Source organism: Elgaria multicarinata, chromosome 1 (assembly GCF_023053635.1).
Source record: "Elgaria multicarinata webbii isolate HBS135686 ecotype San Diego chromosome 1, rElgMul1.1.pri, whole genome shotgun sequence".
Taxonomy (NCBI): Eukaryota; Metazoa; Chordata; class Lepidosauria; order Squamata; family Anguidae; genus Elgaria; species Elgaria multicarinata.
In genome coordinates, this window is record NC_086171.1 from 180605310 (window position 1) to 180630321 (window position 25012).

At 42.5% G+C, this 25012-nt stretch overlaps 1 protein-coding gene across 5 annotated transcripts in view; it reads left to right on the forward strand.

Annotated features, from left to right (window-relative positions):
- Positions 1 to 25012, forward strand: part of CHD6 (chromodomain helicase DNA binding protein 6) — a 130889-nt gene that overhangs the window by 58490 nt on the left and 47387 nt on the right. For all 5 annotated transcript variants that reach the window (XM_063144946.1, XM_063144961.1, XM_063144953.1 and 2 more), the window contains 7 exons: positions 5337 to 5854; positions 15790 to 15937; positions 17843 to 17992; positions 19935 to 20000; positions 20396 to 20454; positions 20881 to 20998; positions 24904 to 24990. In XM_063144946.1, the coding sequence (XP_063001016.1) occupies positions 5337 to 5854; positions 15790 to 15937; positions 17843 to 17992; positions 19935 to 20000; positions 20396 to 20454; positions 20881 to 20998; positions 24904 to 24990 (1146 nt within the window). The remainder of the gene's footprint in view (positions 1 to 5336; positions 5855 to 15789; positions 15938 to 17842; positions 17993 to 19934; positions 20001 to 20395; positions 20455 to 20880; positions 20999 to 24903; positions 24991 to 25012) is intronic.

Sequence of the window (25012 nt, forward strand, 5' to 3'; positions counted from 1 at the left end):
CTCAAAAACCTAATGGATTCCAGTTCTAGTGCCGGGATCCCTGTCCACTGGAGAGCAGCTGGTGAGGAGTGATGGTAATGGTGGAAGATCAGGCAGGCAATGGGGATAGACAGAGTTCCACACTTTCACCAACCCCATCAAAATGATGCCTATGAAAGTTCTGCAGCAGGGAGACTTTCCCTACTGCCAGACCCTGATTCTCAACAAAGAGAATTCAGGCTGATCTTTCTGGCACACCCCAGGCTGTCTGCCTGTTTGGGGGTGATGGTGAATACCTTTCCTTCTAGCTTAGTTCTAGTTGGGGAAAGAAGAAAAGAAAGAAAAAGGATTTATTTTCACAGTGGCAAGCCAAGAGGATACCAAATTTTACAGGCCCTATGTTGAATCCTTGACGTCACAGAAGTCATGTAAACACATCTCATATCAGCCTCTTCTCAAAATGAAACAAAGCATATTGTGGTTTCGCTAACAGTGCTGCTGCTGCTAGTGTCCTTCTAGGCCTCTTATTGGGTGCAATGTTTTTCTCATCCGTCCGGGTACCAAGGTCTCATACTGGCTATTGCTTCATCTCAGCAAAAGTTACAAGCAACATGCACAGAGCTGGGCTTTTCAATTGTCATCCATTTTAGTCCATTGTAAGTGGTCCTAGCAAGGCAGGATTAAAACTGAAGTGAGTGCTTTCAAAGCAATTGCCAAAAAATGCCACCGTAAAGTTGGTGGAGGGGGGCACCTTGTAACGCTGCAGAAAATGTTCACATAAAGCATGGAGTACTTTTGGCTCAGTTCTAAATGTGAGACTTATTTTTGTGGTTTTAAATCCTTTCTTTTGTTAATTGCTAGTAGGAAGGACAACCCCAAAATGTAAAATCAATGGGAAATTGTGTATGTGTGTTTGCCAGATTGGTATTGTTCTTAAGGGTGAACTGTGTTTGTGTGTCCTGGGGGAGAGGGGGTGGATTTTGAGAGAAGTGGAGAAATGTCCTGGAATGTCTTGGCTACTACTAACAATGCAATATCAAACAAGTTGACTGGGAAGCTGGGTCCTTTGATTTCAATGGGATCGCAACCTAAATATTTTTTAGTTCTGAAATTTGGTGAGGTTATATTATCATTCTTTTTGTTTGAGTTTTGTTACATGTTTTCAAAGATGTTTCTTAAAGCAACTTTCCTAAAGTTCTTATGAGAAAGTAAGTGATGCCATTTCTTGTAAAATAAAGATAACCTGGAGGTCCCTACATGGTAGGACTGGGGTTCCTATATGGCATTAATTAGCTGACAGCACAATCTTATTTTTTTGGGAAGAATTAAGCCCCATTGTGTTCATAGTATGCATGGGATTTGCTGGAAGAACAATTGCCATTGTGCTTTCTTATTATGGATTCAACTGTTTACATAGGAGCATTGTCATGTAAGTATTCAGAAGTGTATCCTATTGAGTTTGATCCAATTTACTTCCAGGAAAGTGTGTATAGGATTGCATACTTAATTAGTTAATGATAACATTGGGTTTGGTTAGTTATTGACAGAATTCTAGCATTAAAATTGTGACCTTTAAGGGAAAAAAGAACTCTTCATCAAGAGTGCATAATTTGTGAGTGTAATTGGGGGCTATATTCTGGAAGACATAAGTATGGTTATTTTGGATGACATCCTATTTCAGGAACCAGTATTGGTGATTTTCACCAGTTTGAGAATAGCAAGATGCAGTAGCACATATTTAGTTTCTTAAGGTTTTAATAGATGGATAGGATAATCTGTGGTAGGAGTCAAGATGGTTATATCCTTCTCCTTCCTAAATTTGCAGGTGTGTCTTGCTGCAGTGAAATGTTTTCTAAGCTTGCAATGTTTCTTCCAAGGAAATATATTTGAAGTGAGTCCTGTAGAGGAACACAACACTTGAAAAATGTTACATTAAATTTGACAATAAACATGGATTTTCCAGAAAAAATCAGTTTAAAACATGTATTGGCAAGAATATTGCATCTCACCTCTGGGCTTTCCATATAAAATTGTTGATATTTGTAAATCTCAATTCAGGCGCATGGTTTTTCACTTGTGTTTCTCCATGAGAATGATTCCTGCTATTTACCTTACTTTCTCACACAAGCATGTGAGAAGCTGGTCTGTAGCACACTGCATTACATAGTGAATGTTTTTAGAACATCCTTACTTTCGCTAGTGTCTGATAGGTTGCTGATGTACAAACAGATTCCCACATGGCTGTATACACTGTCTTGTAAGCTTACAAATGGTGGCCACTATGTGATAAACAGTTCTCTGTACATACATGTTTGCTGCTCATGATGAAAGACTTTTATCCACTTATGTAGTTTTCATAGCCCTTTCATTTCCCAGCCTTTCCAGGTATATTTTTCCTCATTGGAAATGACCTTGTGCTAGATTGAAGGTGGGTTTAAGAGAAATATAACGCTGACAGGATGGTGAAAGGGAGTTTCTTCTTGGAAGGCTCCGAGGTGAAGTAGAATTTTAGCCAGGTTGTGGTTATGTTAGAAAACCACTATTGGGGCAGGAATATGCACTTACCGGTCAGGGGCTTTAGGAATGCCTCCTGCTTCTTCTACTTATTTTAAGGGAACTTGAATTTGGTAATGCTAGACCATGTTTGAAACATATACTGCCTTTAAAAAATATCAATTGACAGTCAAAACATAATACAGACATTATTATATTAATACTCCTGTTCTACACTTCTTGCTGCAAAAATGAATTGCTTAAAATGCAGTGTGGCTTCTCAAGTTGAGAATAGTTGAGAACCAGTTCCTTGTTATGATGCAGTGACCTTGGCTGGTACATGCTGTGGAAAGATATATGGATATTCAGTGGTTTTGCAAGGCTGGGAGTGATAAAATGACTTGGAGAAGATTTGTGTCATCTTTTTGTTTGTCTCCATACTTGTAGCACGTCTTTCCTTGGTAAGGAAACTGGTGAGCTCCAAGCTTCATTTGATTTCTCTGTCTCTGTCTCTCTCTGTTGTTCAATCTTTGTTATCTGTGCTACTTGCTATGACAGGACAATTTGTTGTTACTAATTTCTGCAGATATTATAACAACCCCCTGAAGAAGGCTTAAAAAACAAGAGGCCGAAATACGTTGGGCTTTTGTATAATAAACCTTTCTATAGCATCCTAAGACTTCTCTCGCTTTTTGTGCACATCTTAGATGTTCACCCACCTTGCACCCTTTATGTTGAAGGACAATTTATAAATATTAAAATAACTACAGAACAGTAGTGAAACCCTGAAGTTGTATCCTCTTCCTTAGCGTTTGCAATTGCCTAATTTGTGAATGCATTTTACATTTTGTGACATCCTACTAGCGTAACCTCTGGATCTGTTGGGGTGGGGGGAGAAGGGTAGAAGGGACTGGCGGGATCTGCCTGACTATGAGAATTTTCTTTGTAATATATGTTGGGATATGATAGCAGAATTGGGCTCTGCATAGGTACTAGAGGGCTAAACAATGTTGTTGGAAGGAAGGAACCAGACTACAGCAAGCAGGGAAGCAAGAAGAGTAGAAGCAGAGAAGGATTACATCAATTGGATATGGGATTCACAAGCTCATGCACAAACTGGAAAGTGTTTGTAGGTAGCATGAGTCAGAAAGAGCCAATGAGCAGAGTGAGTTAATGGTAGAGCTCAATTGATGGCTAAGAGAAAATGGTAGTTTTCTGAGCTTAAGAGAAAGATGTGATGACAAAGGTCATACACCCTAAAGTTCAAGACAGCATGTTTCAATGCTTTGATATAGGAAGAAGCAGATTGCAATCTCTAAGTGTATGTGTCAAAACAATTTCCAAATACATTTGAGGTGCTGACTACCAAACTCATAAATACATATGTTAACAATAAGTAAAGAAATCTGCCAGATATACTCTGAATAGGAAATGTCATTACAAAATAAATTTCTCTGTAAATTTTATTTATTTATTTATTTATTTAGAGTATTTTTATCCCGCACCTCAGCCAAAAGGCTCTCGGAGCGGCTTTTTAAAATTATAATTTAAAATTATTTAAATTCGGTCACATTGCAATAGTGTATTCCCCCCTCTTTCCTTTCCTTTTTTGCAAGGTTAATTACATTAAAAGCTGGACTGGTTTGCTAGGTCACCATTGGCTGCAAGAATTTCAGTCCCTCAACTTCTTGACATGATCACTGAAGTATATACAGTGATTGGGCAAGGATTGCAGCTATCAGGAACATGAATAAATGATCAAACTCTTTGGGGTGGATGTCATCAGTTACAATGCAGGGTTCTGTCTTTCTGCTGCTAGAACAGACACCTCTAGTAGATTGTTGGTGGATCCCTCTGGAGCAGATTTCGGGGGCTGTATGGGTGGGGGAGGGGGAGGGGAACTCCCATTGCATTCACATAACATTGCATTTGACCCGCAATGATGATAGGACAGTGGTGGGAGTTAAACTGTCCCACTTGCCACAGTGTGCAAAGCACAAAAAATGTATCTTACAGAACCCGCTTAATACATTTCTTTTGAATGGCAGTGCTGGTTTTCTGCTTCAGTTCTGCCATGCACAATCTCTGGTTAGTCTTGCATCAAGTTGGAAGGTGAGAAGTTTCAGACCAACAGCAGTTGTGTATGGGAGAGACTTGATTCTTTTACTTTATTCTAGGTATTAATATGCAATATTAATCTCTCTCTCTCTCTCTCTCTCTCTCTCTCTCTCTCTCTCTTTGACATGCATTTTATCAGTTTCCTGATGAATGGTCTTGAGGCAGTAAAAGATGCTGGCACTGTCATGCATACATTTTGGGTAGTGCACTATTTCTGACATAGAGAAAAATAATAGTGCTTGTAAAACTAGTATGGTAGGTAGCCTAAGACCTGGATGGAAACTCTCAAATCAATGTGGATTTATTGACTGGATCTTTCTGCTGACTTTGTCCAAACATTCATTGTGCACCAGCTTCCATTCAGAAGTCATGCAAGCCAGACAGGCTACTTGTCTTATGGGTTGGATCTGGATTTAGGCTGGCAACTGTGATGGCAAAAGTGGACTTCCCCTCTGCCTCCATCCCACAGCAGCCCCTCCAACACTTTGAAATGCTACATGGAGAGTCAGGAGACACTGTGGATTGGGATGAGCTGTGGTGTGTGTGGGTGATTATCCAAAATTGGGTGGAGGGACCTTCTGCAAGAAGAGCCCTTCCTCTTGCAGAAAGTCCCTTCCTCTTGAAAAAGACAGATTTTGAATCCAAGCCAATAGTATAGCCATCAAGAAAGGGTCTTCAGCCCTCAGCAACTAGACATACTTCCATGTGCCTATCTGATGATATTTCTTTCTGCTTTCCCTTTGTAGCTGCCGAATTTTAAAGTGCTGAGTCATTCCCCAATGTCTGATGCCTCCCTCACCTTCGAATGCAAGCCACAGTCCCCTTTTGCCGACAGCACAGATCAGGAAGATTTGCATGACCTGGTGACAATCTCTGACTTGGCCAGCGTGAGCCTGGCCCAGAAGGACCAGGAGGATGTGGTATCTGTGGAGGTACCCAATGAGATCATGCAGACCATAGTGACTTCCCATAATGGGATGCAGGACGACGGGGGTGGGGGCACCGGAGTGAAGAAGAAACGGAAGAAAAAAGAGCCAGGGCAGCAGGAGCTGGGTGGTGAAAGAGAAGCAAAACCAAAGAGAAAGAGAGAGCCTAAGGAACCAAAAGAACCCAAAAAGCCCAAGGAGCCTAAAAAGCCCAAGGAGCCCAAACAGGAAGGGGCCAAAAAACCCAGGAAGCCCCGGGAGCCCAAAGCCCCGAAGGAGCCTAAAGAGAAAAAGAGCAGCTCGGAGTCTCCCCCCAAAGCCAAGCCCAAGAAGGCCAGGTGGGTATTACTCAAAGAACACGTCTGTTTGCTTGAGTGTCTCCTTAGCAGCCATTTTCTCTCTCCTTCGCTTTGTCTTAGGTGGGACCTTACTGTGAAATGTATTGTTGGGACCTTAATGGAAACGTATCATTGTGCTACCCTATTTCTTCTATTCTAAGACACACTTTTCCCCCCATATAAACATCTCTAAAAATGGGGTGCGTCTTAGAATCGCGGGTGTGTCTTTGGTTTTTTTTTCCTGTTGGTGGCACTGAAATTAGTGTGCGTCTTACAATCGATGGCGTCTTACAATCGAAGAAATACGGTACATTTACCTTGTAACACAAAACACAGAACACCCTTGAATTGACACTGTTGTGCAGATTATGGTTTTGCGTATGTCTAATGCAACTGATAGATCTTTTTCTTGCAGCCTTTGGGAGGGTTTCCCAGAATTTCACTGGGACATAGGAATTTCACTGCACATAGGAAAATGGCCCAGGCAGAGATAGGAAATAAGTTACTGTTGCAGAATAAAGGCAACTACTGATTTGCCAGAAGGGTGAAACGGAGAACACATTTGGCTCTCTGTTATGCTTAGTCTTTGGACTCTGCTAGAGGGACTGGATATTAAAAGCATGTTTGCACTTTGGGATTTCATAGAATTATAGTAGTTATATGATTATTAATCATATTTGCAGGCATTTATTTAGAGCCATATGGCTGTCCTTTCAGCTACATGACTCTGAATTAATGACTATATTAATTTTAAATATGTTTTAAAGATTTTTGTTATTGAATGGAAATAAAATAAATATTCCTTACTTGGATTCATCTAAGTCTCCCTTCACGTAAAGCCACAGTGATATGAGAGTTGATTTCCCGTAGCGGGATCCCATGGCTGATCAGGTGGAAAAACCCCAGATGAGTGGCCCTGCCCACATTGTAATGTCATCCATACATAGCCAGGTAGATTTGCACTATTGGGAAGCAGTTCCCCTGCATTTCAGGCTACATGTGAAGGCGGACTAAATCTCAAACTTCGGTTGCACCTTGCAATTATGTTTGTTTCTGGTCTTGAAGGTCCTATGTTGTGGTTAGAAAAGAATGAATAAATAAATGATTGTGATAAATAACAGGATTAGCTGAAACCTGCTTTCATTGAGAGCCTTCTGCATAAGGATTCCTAAGTATAAGCGAGACTGGAATTTTATTATTATTATTATTATTATTATTATTATTATTATTATTATTATTATTTATTTATTTATATAGCACCATCAATGTACATGGTGCTGTACAGATAACACAGTAAATAGCAAGACCCTGCCGCATAGGCTTACAATCTAATAAGTTGTAGTAAACAATAAAGAGGGAAGGAGAATGCAAACAGGCACAGGGAAGTGTAAACAGGCACCGGGTAGGGAGAAGCTAACAGTATAGAGTCAGAACAAACTCAATATTTGAAGGCTATAGGGAAAAGAAAAGTTTTTAGCTGAGTTTTAAAAGCAGTGATTGAGTTTGTAGTTCTCAAGTGTTCTGGAAGAGCGTTCCAGGCGTAAGGGGCAGCAGAAGAAAAAGGACGAAGCCGAGTAAGGGAAGTGGAGGTCCTAGGGCAGGTGAGAAGCATGGCATCAGAGGAGCGGAGAGCACGAGCGGGGCGATAGTGTGAGATGAGAGAGGAGAGATAGGCAGGAGCTAGACCGTGAAGAGCTTCTTAGTAACATTATCCCTCCTTCAAATGTGGGGAAAAATTAGTCTGAGTGCTGAGAGCAAGGGAGAGTAGAGTGTCAGGCACTCACTGCTTAGGAAGATTTAGGTTTTTTCAACATGCACATTTTTTCAACATGTGCGTCTCACTTGGGTACAAAATGTAGATAGCAGTTCTGTGGTGGTCAGGAGACAGATACTTGTATAAAACAATTTTGCGTGGATTTCCATTTGCAATGTGCCCCCTCCCTCCAAAAAAGGCAAGGCAAGGCAATGGTAGACTGGAACTGGAAGGGTTATGAAAGCACTTGATTCATTTTTACTGAGGAAGGTAGGCCAGACTGGCCCTATAAGCCAGGAATTGTCATTCCCCACACCCTGAGCAGTAGCCTAGGCTCTGACTCCAACCTAGATGAGCAGGACTGGAAGCAGAGGTGCAGGATAGAGACTCAGGCTACCACCTCAAGGCTGGGCCTGACCCAGAGCCTAAGCATGTCAAATTAGGTCTCCTTGAGCCTAGAACCCTTGAATTGGGACCTCCAGAGTTGGTAACCTCTGAGCTTAAACCCCCCCCCCCCCAGGAACTATTCCCCTCCACACCAGAGATTGTGCGCATCCACATGTTGGCCTGTTAGCACAGGCATCAAGCTTGGAGGAAATTAGAGGAGGAGGAAAAAAAGATGGAAGAGGAATACTAGGCTCTGGACCAGAGGACTGTCTCTTTAAAGTCCTCCACTCCTTGGGGTGGGAGGAGGGCAGAGCCTAGGAGGGGTGATCTGGACCTGGAGGAGTTAACAGCTGGTTTCAGTTCAGTCCCAGACTTTGTCAGAGGATGCTGCCGTTCACTCGGAGCTCTCCAAGGTGCTGCATCTTTGGGCCTACTTTGCCATTGTGCCCTGTGGCCTCAAAGTCAGGACAGGATAAGAACCATATAGATCAGCCTTCCACAACCTAGGGCCCTCCAGCTGCATTGGACTACAACCCCCATCATCACCAGCCAGCAGGCTGCTGGCTGGGGGGGGGTAATGGGAGTTGTAGTATAACACATCTGGAGGGTCCCAGGATCAGGAAGCCTGATCCAGAGACATTATATAAGGTCTTTGGAGAAAAAGTGGAGTCTCCATAAATGACTTCTCAAATAAAAGTGATTCCTGGTGCCAGAAGGTGGGCTCTAGCAACAGCAGTTTTAAAGGGTCTTTGTAAGAGAGGTGGGGATGATAATGGGGAAGTGTGCACAAAAAAGAGGGAGAAGAGTTTTAGAATCTCGAATGCATTAGGGATTGGGCTTCTTGTTAATGAACCTTATGACTGCCACATGCTGTGTTGCTTCCAATGTTTTTGGACTTGAAAGCAGAGCAGTGGTCAACTTGCTCATGACAAATCATTCTTGGTGCTGAGACTCTTTGAAACCTGGATTAAAGTCCACAGGTCCCTTTGCAATGCATTTTTAAATGTTGATACTGAAGGAACATTCCTTCCAAAGTGGCAAGGTAAAACGTGCATGCAAATAGAGCAATTGCTGTAAATTCTCTAAGCGGCTGGTAATCGTGGCATAATCTCCTCTAAATTATTTCTAATCAGAGTTTGCTCCAACATCCATGAATGAAACCGTTGTTAATTGTAACTGCAAAATCAGTGTCAGGGGACTTACTACTAAAGTGGAAGCTACAGGATCAGTATATTTCCGGAGCTTCTGATTCAATCACTGGCATGTAGTTGGGTCACATCTGCCCTTAAAAAGCTGTTTCGCAAGAGTTATTTTTTACACAACCCCCAGCTAATAGCAATTTCCCATGAAACTGGAGCACAAAGATCCAGTGGAAACATAATTTTAACATAGACAAAGGAAGATAAACAATTTCTTATGAAAAGAGTGGCAAAAAATACCCTGAGTAAAGAGCAATGCACTGAAAATCAATTTTCTGTGGTCCCTGTGGATATCTTACTCTTTTCTTTTTCTTTTTCTGTGAATTGATGCAGTTTCTTGTTTCTGGGTTGATATATTCTGGTACCAGATATGTGGAACTGAACAGGTGTAAAACTGTCTGGTACTTCTATGTGCTTTGCTGAGCCTAGTGTACTGGAAAAAAGCATCATTGTTAGGAAAAGGACAATAAACACTTAATACCTTCTAATTATTTAACATGAAACTCAGTAGTGTTTTGTGATACATTGGAAAAGACTTGTGTCGGGAACTTCTGAAGTATAATATGAGAAATGTCATAGGATATTTGGCTTAAAGTCCAGCTGATGATGTACTCTGGCATTGTCTTGTTTGCAGAGCAAATGCATAATTTGCATATGCGAAAGCCTCTGGCTTCTCTAATACTCACTTTGCTTAGGTACTCTGGGGGCTTTTAGTCAACTCCATAGATTTTTAAAACTATTTAAATCTCTCCTGTGAATAGAGTATCCTAAGTGAATCTCACAGAAGATTGTGTATCTTGAGTTGATCTCAGATCCAGAAAGGATTAAAGTAAAGTATAACTGCAGACACGTGTCATGATCCTGTCAGTCATAAATAAGGTGTTTTTTTTAATGAAATGGCAAATTTGATTTACAACAACGTTATGCAGATGTGAAATCCAACAAGCAATGGGGGATCTGGAGCATACTGAGTAGCCTGCTCTGTCCCTGGACTTGCTCTTCATCCTAAAATTGTCATATTTGCATTGGTGTCTGCACATAGCTCAAAGCCTGACAGCTTGAAGTGCCTAATTTATACACCACAGAACCTGAGTGTATGGCAGGCCTGAAGGTGGAGCAGGCATACTGGAGGGGGAAGGGGCTGGCATCATCATCATCATCATCATATATTTCTTACCCGCCTCTCCACTTGGATCGAGGCAGGGAACAACAGTAAATATAAAACACATTAAAAACTGATTAAAAACATAGCATATATGATTAAAACATCCTTAAAACATCCTAAAAACATTCTAAAATTTCACTGGATAGGCCTGCTGGAATAGATCAGTCTTTATTGCTTTTTTAAATGCTAAAAGACTGTCAAGTTGACGAATCTCCTCCGGCAGGCCATTCCACAGTCTGGGAGCAGCAGAAGAGAAGGTCTTCTGGGTAATACCCGTCAGCCTAGTTTTGGTTGACTGAAGTAGATTCTTCACAGAGGACCTGAGTTTGTGGGGCGGATTGTACGGGAGAAGGCGATCCCGCAGGTAGCCTGGACCCAACCCATGTACAGCTTTAAAGGTAATAACCAACACTTTATACTTCGCCCGGAAACTAATTGGCAGCCATTGAAGAGATTTTAAAACTGGTGCATGATCTTGATCTCCCCACTATGGTGGACTGAACTGCAGAGGACTAGGGTTAGCTTCATTGATATAATATTTCAGAAGCCTACAAGCAGGGCATGAGGGCAGTAGCCCTTGTGGAGGCTGGTGACTCTGATTTTGGTGGGGCGGTGAATCCATTCTAGTTTCAGTCACAACCATCCAGAACTCTAAAGGAGTCATCCAAATTGCTGAGCCTATTTGGGGGACAGGGTTCAGCACATTGGATAGCTCCTTTAAAATTCTGGCTGGTTCTGATTGAAACCCAGAATGGATGCACAGCCCGACTGAAATCGGAGCCACCAGTTTCCATCATGCCCTTCCTGCTGTTTCCCAGCAACTGGTATGCAGAGGTATACTTCTGCTGAACCTGGAGATGGCGAATAGTCATCATAATTAAAGGCACAATCCTATGCGTGTTTAGACAGAAATTCTGTCTAAACACGCATAGGATTGCACCCTACGTCTGTTGCACGAGAAATTGACATTGGGGAGTCTTCAAGTTTCTACAGCACATCACTTGATATTCAGAATAAGACAACACAGTGACCTGGTTTACATCACACAGCAGCCCACCATGGCTCAATATCTGGGGCTGTCACATTGTGCCAGGAGCCCTGGGATGCCATCTTAGCTTGGTGCCCATAGGCTCCCAGTTTTCTGTGGCTTGTAACCCCTCATATAACTCATGACATGTTGTAGGGTATAAAATGATATAGAAAACCATGTCAGATTCAATTTGCAGGTAACATGCGCCAGAACAGAGTGATAAATAACATACAGAGGTTACATGGAGTGCATTATTTAACTTGACTATCAGACAACACAATAACCAACATTGGTTTAAATAGTTGATGGTTAGTTATTTAACTCCCCATGGGTTATCGTGTTGTGTGGCGGGAGTTTTTTTTAACCAGTGGTTGGTTATTTGGTTGAAATAACCAACACAAATAACCAGCACTGTGCAGAGTTGGCTATTTGAACCACTGTTGGTGTACTATTGTTTATTTCCTCACCCACCATTGGTTATTTCATCTGCCACAGAGTTGCAAGGCAAGAGCGGTCAAAGCAACAGCTGCCACTCTAGTCCAGCTGGCAGGATAGATTTTCAGCAGCAGTGGCTGATGAGGTACTAGCCAGAGGACTGAGAGTGGGGAAGAGGGCAGGGGATGAGTGCGGAGTTCATTATTACCTCACTGTTGACTATTGTGTTGTTTGAACACAGCCTTATTCTAGCTGCCCTATTAAAACACAGACACTTTTAAGCCTATCCTTCCAGAAATAAGATAGAAAGGTGCTGTGCAAGCAAAGCGTCTTTCTTTTTGCTTGCTGGGATATTTTTATCCACTTCTTGCTGAAAGTGGTTCGCAACCATATTTTGCTGCCTTGTTCTGGGAGTGGGAGGAGGTGTAACTTGATCCTGTCATTTAGACCAGACAGTTTGTAATCCAATTAACATAGCTCCTGTTCAACCTTGATTCTCTTTGTTTGAAGAACACCCAACTGTGCAGGCCGCCTGTCATGGAACATCATCACCCTCTCACAACCACCCTTCCCCCACCCCTATTTGGTTTTTTTAAATTATTATTATTCCATTGAACACTGAAGCCTGAAGAAGAGCACTTTGTAACACAACAACATTTCCTTTTGAACATGGGTTGGTTTCACGAAAAGTGTTGTTTCAATTGCTCTGTATTTTTGTTAGCACTTATACACACACTGAGTTTTGTTGATGCTAAGTATTATTTGCTGCCTTTAATACCACTTAAACTCCCTAATGCATAGTGAACTTGCCACTCTAAGTCATACTTCTGGAGGGTGTGGATAGGGAGAACCCAGCGAGACCCCCTTAACATTTTGTAAGCCAGCTTCAAACTGTTTTTATAGATCCTGTTTTGGCCACTTGCAAATGCTAGTTTGTTGGTTATTGTTCGTTCAGATATCACAACAAACTGTGGTTTCTCATTACTTTATGATATTTAAATGTTGCATCTGCAAAGGGCCTACGAGTGTTTTAATTTGCTCTTTTGTTATTCAGTAGCATTGAGTTACTACCCTTTCCCTATGCAGTCCATTTTCCTCCATGCTTACTCAGAAGTCAAGTCTGTGCTATGCATCAAAGATGTAGCATCAGGTATTTAGGCTGAGAGTTTGCCCTTGGAAACAATGGGTATCAGATTGAACAGGTGTGCTGGGAAAGGTGACTTGGCTATTTGCAACCTGAATTAATATGTACAGAACATGTGCTCAAGCAGAGGACTGGTCTTCAAGAAATGAGACTGTTTTATGTACTATACTCATTTATGTACTATACTAATTGAACAGTTATAGAAAGTCTGTTGTAGTGGACCCTGGTTAAGCCTATCAAATCATCTGTGCCTAACTTTTTCCCATTGTAAAGTGGAAATGACATCTCGAGAAAGATAGCCTCAGTGGAAGATTTTACTTCTACGTGGATTGTCAAGGATGGCCAACTTGTGTTCTCAGTAGTCCTGATTTTTTCCAGACAGGAGTATATGGGCCAGATGTATCTTACACTTCACACAGCCTGATTCCCGTAGGGCCCACTTAGGGACAGAGAACCAAATTCAGTTTTGGAGCTCTCAGGGGGTGCATTCCAATGGCTGGGGACAGGAGAAGGGTGTGTGGTTATCTTGGAACCCCAGAAGGCTGGATTGAAACCCTAGGAGGGCTGGATTTGGCTCCTTGGCCTGAGATTTTCCACTCCTGACCTAGGAAAAAAAGCTTCATGGTTATGGATCACAATGGGCCTGTTCAGACAACACGCTAAGCCATGGTTAGGATGCTAAACCTTTTGCAGCAAAGGGTTAGTGAGCATGTTTAAACTGTGGTTAAGTCACCACCATGGTTAGGAATGGTTCACATGATATGCTAAGCTATAATGTCGAGCTCAAAGTGCTTAACCATATTAGGGTGTCATCTGAAGAAGGTCAATGAAGTAATTGTCTGAGGAGGATAAGCAGGGCTGATGAGCACATTTACTACCCAAAATATCTTCTCAAGAGGCGTATTGGGCATCGTCCTTTTGTATGAGATAAAAATATAGTAAAATGCATGCAAAATACACACGGTGTTTCATTTGCTTTTCTAAGTAGTTGTCTGTTGGAGCATTACATGCAGAACCCAAAGAGAGATATAAACATGAACTTGCAAATGTCTCGGTGGCTCACAGTGTTGAAAATGGGTTTCCTTATGAGTGAAATTCAGGGCATTTTCTTAACTATATTTAGATTAGCATTTTGTCTGGGCTGCTGGGAACTAAATAAAAGTGCCTCAGGCTGCCATCTGGTCATTGCTGATTAAAATATTGACCCAGATTTGACTTTGGGTAAAAAGGTAAATCCAGGCTGCGACATTGTCCTCATGTTTGCAGACTTGCACACCATGGTGCTCTGTGCATAGTTAGGGCTCAGGCAGCACAAGCTGGGATGTGGTTTTGAAGTCTGCAGCTAAAGCTTTTTAGCCTGCCTGCCATGGAATTAATTAAACCAGCTTGTAACCACCTTCCAAGTCCACCCCACACACCCCTGCCCCCTTTCTTAGTGTTCTGGTATAGGAGAACGGTATTCTGTTCATATCTCGACATACACACCCATATCCAATTTTGCTCTTACTTATTTTGGAAAAGATAATCTTATATTCTGATGTTTTTGCAGGAGATTCGGCTTCTGGTATTGCATTACTACATAAAGGTTGTTTTCAGAGAGTAAACACTAGTAGTTATGAAGAGAATGAAGCAGTTGCAATTCGCCAATAGCTTCGATTCTAAAGAAAATATTAATAATCATCATAATTTGTTGCTGTTCTTATTATTTAAATAGCACCAGCAGTTATACACAGTGGCTTACAAATTACACAAGACGATAGGTCCCTGTCCTGAGGAGGCTACAATTTAAAATCCAACACAGGGAAACATCAGAGAAAAGGGATTGTTCCCAATTATATTTCCCAATTATATTTCATATAATTGCATTAGAAGTGTGTGAATTAATTTGGAAAGACAAAGGGAGAGAATGGTCTCAGGATGCTGTAAACAATTTTATTGATGCCTGACATGTTTCGGCCTCTTATAGCACAAGTCATTCTGTTGTAGGTCTCTGTAGACATTTTTATAACCCTTTGAAGAAGGCCTAACAATAAAGAAAGAGGCTGAAAGGCATTGGGTTTTTCATCAGTAAAATTGTTTATAGTGTCCTGGGCCATTCGCTCTCTTTGTGTTCCTCTTGGATGCTCACTCACCTTGCACCTGAATTATTTTGGGTTCTCCATTCCCCCCCTCCCCAAATGTTTGGGGTTAGTGGTAAATGAAAGTTATCTCTTTAAATGCAAGAAAGGGACTATGGAAATGAATGTTGGCAAGACTTTATCAGGGCCTATGTTGGGGTGGATGTGATGCCTGAAAACCAGTTTCTGTAGCCAAATCCTTGTCAACTTCTTGTGGTTGCTAAGAGGGACTTGAAGTCAACGGTCCATAACAGCTTTTGTCTGCAGAGACCTTAGAAATAAAGTTCTGTAATAATCAAAGTCTTCTCAAAATGGTGTTGACTGGGATCCAAAGTGCGTACGCTTAGACTGGTTCTATGCTTATAAGGGGCTTTGCCTATTTTCTTTTCAGGCTTGCAATCCTTTGTATTGCATTGACTGTTGCTCATTCTGCAGTGGGGAGAGTAATCCTTTGGCCTTTAACAGTGGCCTTTTAGGAAGGATGCAAGACGGTGGTGGAAGACAGCCTTCAAAAGACATGGCTTGTGTACGACTCTTTGCTGTCAAGTGCAAGAGACATTGTGTTTTCAGAGGATTGGTGGTGTAAAGGGAGACATTCACTCAGGGTGGCATTTTGGGCAGAAATACCAACATACTGTGCCCACCTCCGATGATATGCTTCTGATATTGTGACAATCTTTTGTTGCTACCTATTTATGTCTCCAGCACGGAGCAAGGACCAACTCCTGTTGAGAAGAAGAAAAAGGGAAAAAGGAAAAATGACACTTCAGTGGACAGTCTCGAGTTGGATCAAAGCCTCCTCTCACTGTCTGGGCAGAGCCCTGAGGAGTCTGCAGAATCGGCAGACAGCCAGGTATGCTTGGACCTCTCACCTTTTTTGGGCATGAGAAGTTTTCTTTTGAAGAAAAATGACAGCTTCCATCATTACAAATTTGTGTGCAATTTTCTAACTATACTGCCAGCTTCTGTTCCATTAGTCCCTGTTGCTTTTTAGTTAGAGAGGTCCTCTGTAGGTTGAGAGTGTCCAAGGATGCATCTGGGTGGCAGCTTGTGCACAAAACCAAAAGTGTGGAAACCTGCCAAACTGTGTACATTAAAATGCAAGGGCCTTGTTTTTTTCATATTACATGACCACATGGACTGCATGGTCTGTGCATATCACGTACTCGCTAGTGCCCGTGGTGTACACAGCTGGGGAACCCGTGCAGTGTATCATTGCTAGTGCACTGTAAGGGGTGGATGTATTGCATCAGTGCATTTTAAAAACAGCAGCAGCCCACTGTCTGGACACAGCCTCATGAGGAGTAAATTCTCTCCCTCCCCCGCTTCCAAACACTTCTCCAATGGAGGATCTTGCAGGTGGATTTGGATGCCTCATAGAATTGGAGCAGAGGTTGGGAACCTGTGGCCCTCCCAGATGATGTTGGACTCCAATTCTTATCAGCCACAGCCAGCATGGCTGATGGCTATAGATGATGGGAATTGTAGTCCAGCAACTTCTGGAGGGCCACACATTTCCCACAGCTGGGATAAAGGAACAGGTAGGTGATGGACTGGTTGAGTTCAATGTTAGGTGCTGAAGTGATTAGGAAACTGGCAGTGAGTTCGAGCGGCAACTGGGAACACCTTGCACTGAGAACAGATTCACACATGCATCCTCACCTTTTGATAATACCTTCATCCAGTGGTGACTTGCATGTATGTGAATGAGCCATCACAGATAAAACATGGTAGACAAAATTTCCTTAACCCCCTTCATTCTGACATGGATGCAAAATTCACTCTTTCAGCTGCCATTTCTCAAGGGTTGAGTGATGAAGCAACTAGAAATCCAGAGAAGTCCATACATGTGTATGAACTGGCTGCCAAATGCACTGACATTGGTCAGAAAAGTTCTGGGGCAAGGAGAGCTGGAGTCGGGCAGAGGAGACAAAAGATACGGAAAAGAACATTCTGGAGCAGTTAGATGAAGGGTTCAGTTGGGTGAAAAGATATAAGCAGCTGAAAAGCATTTGTATTTTGAACAGGGAGTTTATTTGGAGAGTTTTCGCAGCATGATGGGAGTGGTGGGTTGCTCAGAAACCCACCTTAGGAAAAATAAAGGTGGGCGAAAGACATTCTAGGAAAGAGCAGCCTGATTTGTGAACATATCTTCCCAAACACAATTCAGACAAGGTGGGCAAGCAAATTTAGGGTGGGCAATTCCCTCTTTTTCCCTTCCTGTCCCCCTGCACAGCCTGCATAGTTGAGTAAGAATGCTAGGAGCAGATGGTGATGGAATCACAATGAGACTTGCAGAGGAAAGGAAAGAACGAGGGTGGGGAGAGGATTAGATATATTTGACTAAGTACAGATTCTTAGCCCCAAGAGCCATATTCATTACCTGCCTTGTGACTTGATCTGGCTATGGTTGGCTGTCTGGAGCCTTTCAAAATACATAGATCTGTAGCAAACAGCATGTTTTCCTGTCCAGTAGGCCTTACATTCAGGGCCAGAGGGGTTGATTTCAGAGAATTGAGAGCACCAGATTTATCCTTGGTGTGTGGTGCTCAAAATTATGGACTGAACAGCTGGGGTGTTTGCCTGCATTCTTTAAAATACTGCTTTGTTCAACCTTTCAGTGCTCTAGTTGTGCAAGAGGTGGGTGAGTATTGGCCAAGTGCTGAGCACTGTGCCTGCTCTTTGTATTAGCTGAATCTCAGTTGGGGATCTTGAATGCAACCCTCCTCCCTTATCTGAGCTTGTGTTTGATACACAGAAGCGTCGCTCTGGACGCCAGGTGAAGCGCAGGAAGTACAACGAAGACCTGGATTTCAAGGTGGTGGATGATGATGGTGAAACGATAGCTGTACTAGGAGCTGGCCGGGCTTCCGCGCTGTCTGCATCTACTTTGGCCTGGCAGGCAGAGGTATGGCTCGATGAAGAGAAAATGCAACAGCAGTGTGACATGTGATCTGGAGGCTGGTGACTCCGATGCCAGTGGGGCTGTGTGCCTTGGATAGCACCTTTAGAGTTCTGACTGAAAACCCGAGCGGATTCGCCACCCTACTGACATCAGAGCCACCACCCTCCACTGTATAGAGGTTTGAGTTAAAATTTGCAAAAGTTTGACCAAAGAGTTAAATATTTAGTAGCACTGTGGCCAAATCCATGGGGTTTTGTTACCTGAACTCCCACAAGTGAATGAACTTTTCCAGTTGCAGTTCCCAGACAAATGTTCCTTGGATGTCATGATATACTACAAAAATGCAATGATAAATTTTCGTGTAATTTTTGAACTGCTCTAACAAAGTGTATGCAGGAGGAGACCACTTAACTGACCTCTCCTCTGTGTTTTGGAGTGCAATCCTACAGATATGTACTTGGATCAAGTCCTACTGAATTCAGTGGGACCTATTCCCAAGCAAGCATATATAGGATTCCAGCCTTTGTTTCCCAATTATAGGCCTAATCTAACTTGATTTCTTAATATTCCTTATTATTGTTACCGAATTTCCTAGTATGCGGTAAAATTTTGTATAAAGTATCCATTGGAGCATTATATCTAACCCATAACCAGTGTGTAACTCTTTGCTGAAAACCTCCATTTTAATGGTAGGAGCAAAAAGAACATTCCCAAAAAGTATATTCAAGTCACAGAGAAATGTAAATTAGTTTCAGTTCTTAATCTCACAGTTTGTTTCTAGTGGTGGCCTTTAATACTGAAGAGGGCTTCATGCATTACTTTGTTTTATATGTGAACAAAACAAGAAATTAAAATGAATAGGCCAAGCATATTTTTGTAAACATATAGGTTGAAAAGGTACATTCTCTAGGGAGCCTACATGAACTGTGTCTCCCTCTACACATGGACTAGCTGTTCTTGTGATCTGGGATGTGTATTTAGTCTGGACTGTTGGCAGCCCCATGCTCTTTCTTTCCAAGGTTCAGTAATGATACAGGATAGAATTACTTTAGAGGCTTGCTGGTGTTTTTATTCCAGGAAAGCCATTAAATTCGATGTGAGAGCTTGAGACTGTGGATTTCCTTCTTTTAGGAAGATGACATCTGGAGGGCCGTAGGATTTTTCGGATTCCTAGATCTAAGGCTGGAGACAGCCCTCTGATCTCAGACCCAGGAGTCTGAGCTCCCCTCTCCCTCCCACTCGCAGCCAGCCTGGAGAGAACCGCACGCAAGCTCAGAGAGGATAGAAAGGGGTAGTTCCTGTGAGTGGGGAGGGGACTAGGGAAGCAGGGATATGAGCTATACCCAGCCTCCACCCCTCCGCGACACCTAAGCTAGACAAGCAAAAACGCCATAGCTAAATTACAGAGTGGGAGGCCTCCCGCTTGTCGTGTTTCTCAAAAAACCTCCCACCTTCTTGGGAGACAATAACAAGGCCTGCTAAGTAATCCACAAAGCTTTATTCAAGCAATAAACATCTCTTCCCACCTGAAGAGAGTCTAATCTCTAGGAACTTTCCTGTAGGCAAAACTATGCAAACTAAGTGAGACATTTGTCCTTTCAAGAAGAATGGAAAGCTCTTTCCCAATTAGTGTTAACTTCAGAGAGACTAGTTGTGATGCAGCTTCTGACAGGATGCCAGCCGGGCTGACTTTCTCTCGCTTTCTTTTAGCTCCACCCGTTTTAGTCTGTGGCATACTTTAGGATCTGATTGATCAACTGAAACACCTTCCAACCCACAGGGAGCAGGGCTAGACATGACACCGCTCTGCGTAGCATGCCTGTCAGCCTCTGAGTTTGGTTGACGGGCTTCCATATAGGATTGCTCCCTCCATGTGTGCAACTTTGAGATACTAGATGCCACTATTGTATCAAGATAACTAATCTTCCTATCTCGTAACCTACAGGAGCCTCCCGAGGATGACGCCAACATCATTGAGAGAATCCTTGCCTCTAGGATGGTACAGAAGGAGGTGAGCTTTTCTTCTTGTTTTGGAGTCCTAATCAGACTCTTTCTAGACTGCAACAAGTATTTTAAGAGGAAGGCATAACATGACAGGTATAATTAGGCCATGGCAACTACTCTAAGGTAATTCTGCAGGGATTCTACTTTATGTTGACTGTTTGGAGAGGGCTGCAGCATTCCTGTGTTCTATATATCACCTAGCATGTTATTGGCCCCTAAGAAACGTTCAGTGCCAACTGGGGTTCTACAATGTCCCTGCAATGTGCTTGAGAAATCTCTTATATCGTGTTAATTCAGATTAGAGCACAGTTCAGGTGAGATCACACTGGCTATGCAGTGTGGTCCTAGCCTAGTACCTGTCATACACAAATGATGCTTACTGAGCGTTTGCTGTGGTTCCAGACTTACCCTGGAGGAGCAACTTATGAACTGGAGGAGTTCTACGTAAAATACCGCAATTTGTACGTATAGCATGTGTATTTCCTTTCCCCAATATGTTGCTGTTCTCATTGCCTTCTCCTTTTAGAGAGCCACTGCTAATTCCTTGCATTCTGTTCTGTTCCTGCCTTCACATTCCCTGCTTCAGGAATTGTTTGTCCTGTGGTTTTGTCCCTTCTCTGCCATTCCCTTAGGGTGGAAAGCCTGATGCCAACATTCTCCTTCCTGAATGTATAGTTTGGCCTGAACTTCCCTTCACCCCTGCTAGAAGCAGAGGCTGGCCACTGCCTACAAGTTCTGCTTATCTGCCAATGAGTAGCATCCTCCTCCTTCCTTCAGTTTCTGGATAGGTCTTTTAAGATGATGTCTTAGGTTCGCATTCCCTTATATTATTTGGGGGCATGATTGATTTCTTTATAGCCTTCATGGTGTTCTCTGTTAATTCACAGCTCTTATTTGCACTGTAAATGGGCCACAATGGAGGAGCTGGAGAAGGACCCACGAATCTCCCAGAAGATTAAACGCTTCCGCAATAAGCAGGCCCAGATGAAGCACATTTTCACCGAGGTGAGCAGTGAACCTGTCAGACTGGCCTGACATCCTCTCCTCAGAATATTTGATGTGTCACTTTGTCGAGGCTCCATTAGCCAGGGAAACCTTTTCTCTGCTTTAGCCACCTGCAGGCATGTAGCCAGGGCCACTGCTATCTTCAGAAGCTTCCACAGAGGGGGCTTCTAGGAATGGCCAATGTTTCATGAAGCCCTCTTCTTCCGCTTACATGCCTGCATACATATGTGTGAGCTTTGTTGGTAGAACAGTCTCACTTAATCTCAAATTGAATATGAATTTATCATTCTGCTGCCAGGCTTGTTACCTGCGGCTTTTTCCATGCGTTCCTGGTGGGTGTAAATCAGAGCAATATGAAATTGAAATTGCTTTCTAACTGTGGCTATAAATCCTTAGAGTTTTCAGCCCTTTGTCTGTACAGGTTCTTGGCACAAATGCGAAACATTTCTGGTGGAAAATGTCACATTGTTCCCTATTGTCTAGGATGAGCAGCTGTTCTTCTGCTTGACACCCTGAGATTCTCTCCTTGAGCCTCTTAGGGTGAAAGCCAATTCTGTCTTGGGTTTCTGTAGTTTTTCATGCCAGAACACTTGGGGTTTTTAAAGACACACTGCTGTGTTAAGCAATCACACTTCTAAATTCTTCCGTGCATTAGCACCTGCGGTGGAGCAGAAACACAAGCAAGGATAAATGGCTGCTGACAGCCAAGAAATTCAGAGTTGTTGCCCCAGCATTAGGGGGAAGTTTGCATTATGAGCTGCCTGCACTCAGCTCTCAGTCATGCCTGCCTAGTGCCAACACTGTCATCGTTTTGGTGCCAGGTTGTCCTTTACCACCGGGCATTTAATGGCACTTATGCCAGCTGTCTGAACAGGTCAAGTATTTTATTTTTTAGCCATTTAAATTGTTTTAAAATTTTGTATATTTAAATCTTTAAGCTGTATTTTATCTTGTGAATTTTTTTTAAAAAATGTATTTTATTATTTTAGGTAAAACAATGCAAATAAACAACAGTTCCCCCTTCCCCCCCCCAAATGAGAGTACCACTCATTGAAAAATATGGATAGCAAGGACAAAAAAAAGTTTACAGTAGCCAAAGGGGGGTGGGGAAGGGTCTTCCACCAGTTAAGTAAAAGTAGTGTTCCAAAGATCACCATGTGTGGCTAGAGGTCAATATCTGTGTTCCTTAGAAACAACATAAGAAATAAAATTAAACCAAATTTTGTTAAAGGTGGTGGTGGTTGTGTTGCTTCTTTGGTTCTGGGTTTCATTTGTTAATTTGTCATAAGAGATAAGTCTCAAAGCTGTGCCAGCCAGATTTTAAACAAATCTCCATCCAGGGATCTCCAGCATTTGGCTATAGTCATTTTTGCCACTGTCATCAAGTAAGTTATGAGACCCTTTGGGGTAGGATCTAGTGCTGTCCCATCATATATTGATAGGAGGGCAATTTTAGGATTGAGTGGAATAGTTTGGTTAGTGGTGAGTTCAGCCTCATGAAAGATTTTTCCCCAGAACACAGAGACTAATGGGCAATCCCACCCATGTGGAAGTAAGAACCAATGTTACTGCCACAATTTCCCAGCAAGATACTGAAATGGTGGTGTTAATTTTACTGAGAAGTTGTGGACACATTACCATCGGTGGATAACCATGAGAGCATTCTCTCAGACTCATGCAGAAGTTGTTTTAAAAGGGTGTTTTGTCCCAGATTTTATTCCACAGAGTTCCATCAATTGCCTCATCTAGATCTTTTCCCCATAGGCTTTGAGTGAGTTTAAGGGTGTTAATGAGGCAGAAATTACAGCTTTGTAAATCTGGGAAATTAGCCCCTTACCCAGTGGATTACAAGTTATTTTCAACAACGGTTAAAGTACGAGCTGTTTGTTCACATACAGTTGGTTGCTCTATGAGATTAATAACTTGATGAATGGAAATCCAGTTGTAATCTAAACCTTCTAATTGTGTCTCGAGTTCTGGACTGGTAAGTGATTTGGGGGCTTTATAAAAGTCTCGGATCCAGTATAACCCCTTCATTTCCTAGCTCCCAAAAGTATGTAATCTATCTTTATTATAGAAGGATGGATGGAAAAATAGGGGTGTTATTGGTGAAACTGGGAGGGGGGGCATAGCTTGCTAGCGCATTGTTTCCATATTATGAGATCTGAAGTCAAAAAAGGGCTGTGAAGTTATTGGATCCTGGACCTTACTTAGATATTGGAAGGGTAGGCCACGTAAGGCTGCACGGTTCCCTTCACATTCCATATTTAGCCATGTCACTTTTCCGGAGCCTTGGGCTGCTAGCGTCACATTGTGTAGATGTGCTGCATCATGGTACCATTTCAAATTTGGTACTGCCACGCCTCCTTGTGTACAAAATATTTTGCGGTAAACAAGGTTTCTTGCTTAAATGAATGAATTTATGTAGCATTGTCTGCTACAAAACTTGTTTAAGTTTTGATTCAGCAATAGTTATGAGAATAACCCGAAATGAAAAAAGGGGGCGTGGTAGTAGCATCACTTTTACTGCCATGGCACAGCTCAGGCAAGACAACATGAGCTTAGTCCAGGATTTAAGATTCTGAAGCATTTCTGTGATAAGTGGTGTAAACTTAAGCTTTTCCAATTTCTTCTGGTTTTTTGGGATGATTACTCCCAAATATCAGAAATGTGAGTATTTTGTGAATTGTTGTGAACTTCCCAGAGAGCTTCGGCTGTTGGGCGGTATAGAAATGAAATAAATAATAATCATAATAATATTATAATGCCATCCCTGCTTCCCATATGGACCCCAGCACAGATCCCAAGAAATACCCCATCTCTTTCAAGATTTTGCACTTTTATTGTTCTAGAGATGTGAAGACCTGAGAGGAAAGAACAGAAAAATAATTGTGTGTGTGTGTGCATGTGAATTGCGTTTCCCCCCTCCCAACATTCCCCTTTCCATTTTTACCAATTCCAGAAGGTGTTGGAATGGAGGAATAGGCATGTTATTGTTTTCTGTGTTTCCCCCCCATCCTGTGAGTCTTCATATCTTTATCACACAGGCATAGCCTCCTTTGAATTCCCTCCTCCCCAATGTGAACAGTAAAAGAGGCTGGGGCAGAATTCTCTTTTTATGTCCCTCAGCTGTGTAGTTCCACTAGCCTCTGTCTTGGCTCATGCATTAGTCAGCAGCTGAGCCACAGAAGGAGAAAATTCTGCCAAAGCCTCTGTGGCCAAATCCTTTGTTGTTTCCACCAGAAATCCTGAGCGGGTGGCAGGGGCTGCCGAAGAGCCTTTTGCCTGTTTCCTAGATTGTGTGGGAATGAGCCAATAGGCAGAACCAATGTTGCTGGGCCTTCGGTCCTTGTAATATAGCCTCTGCAGTTAAAGAAAAGCATTCTGGCCAAAGGATTAATGTTTTCCTACTGACTAGGGTGACTATATGAAAAGGAGGACAGGGCTCCTGTATCTTTAACATAGAAAAGGGAATTTCAGCAGGTGTCATTTGTATATATGGAGAACATGATGAAATTCCTTCTTCATCACAACAGTTAAAGGTGCAGGAGCTATACTACAGTGACCAGATTTAAAAGAGGGCAGGACACCTGCAGCTATAACTGTTGTGATGAAGAGGAAATTTCACCAAGTTCCCCATATATACAAATGACACCTGCTGAAATTTCCTTTTCAGTACAACTATTAAAGATAGAGGAGCCCTGTCCTCCTTTTCATATGGTCACCCTACTACTGACTAGTGCAGGAGGGCGAACACCTGCCCTCCTCGACTGATGTGGCTTTCTTGTGCCCTGATCTTCGGTGCCCTCGCTTAATGGCTTTAGAAGCTGTTGTTTTTGTCTCCTCCTCCTGCAATCTAATTTTGGCCTGATGTATCTCTGTTGTCCTGTTTCCTATTCTGCCAGCCTGATGAAGATCTGTTCAACCCAGACTACGTGGAAGTTGATAGAATCTTGGAGGTGGCTCACACAAAGGACTCCGACACCGGGGAGGTAGATGTTCTCGGCATGATAG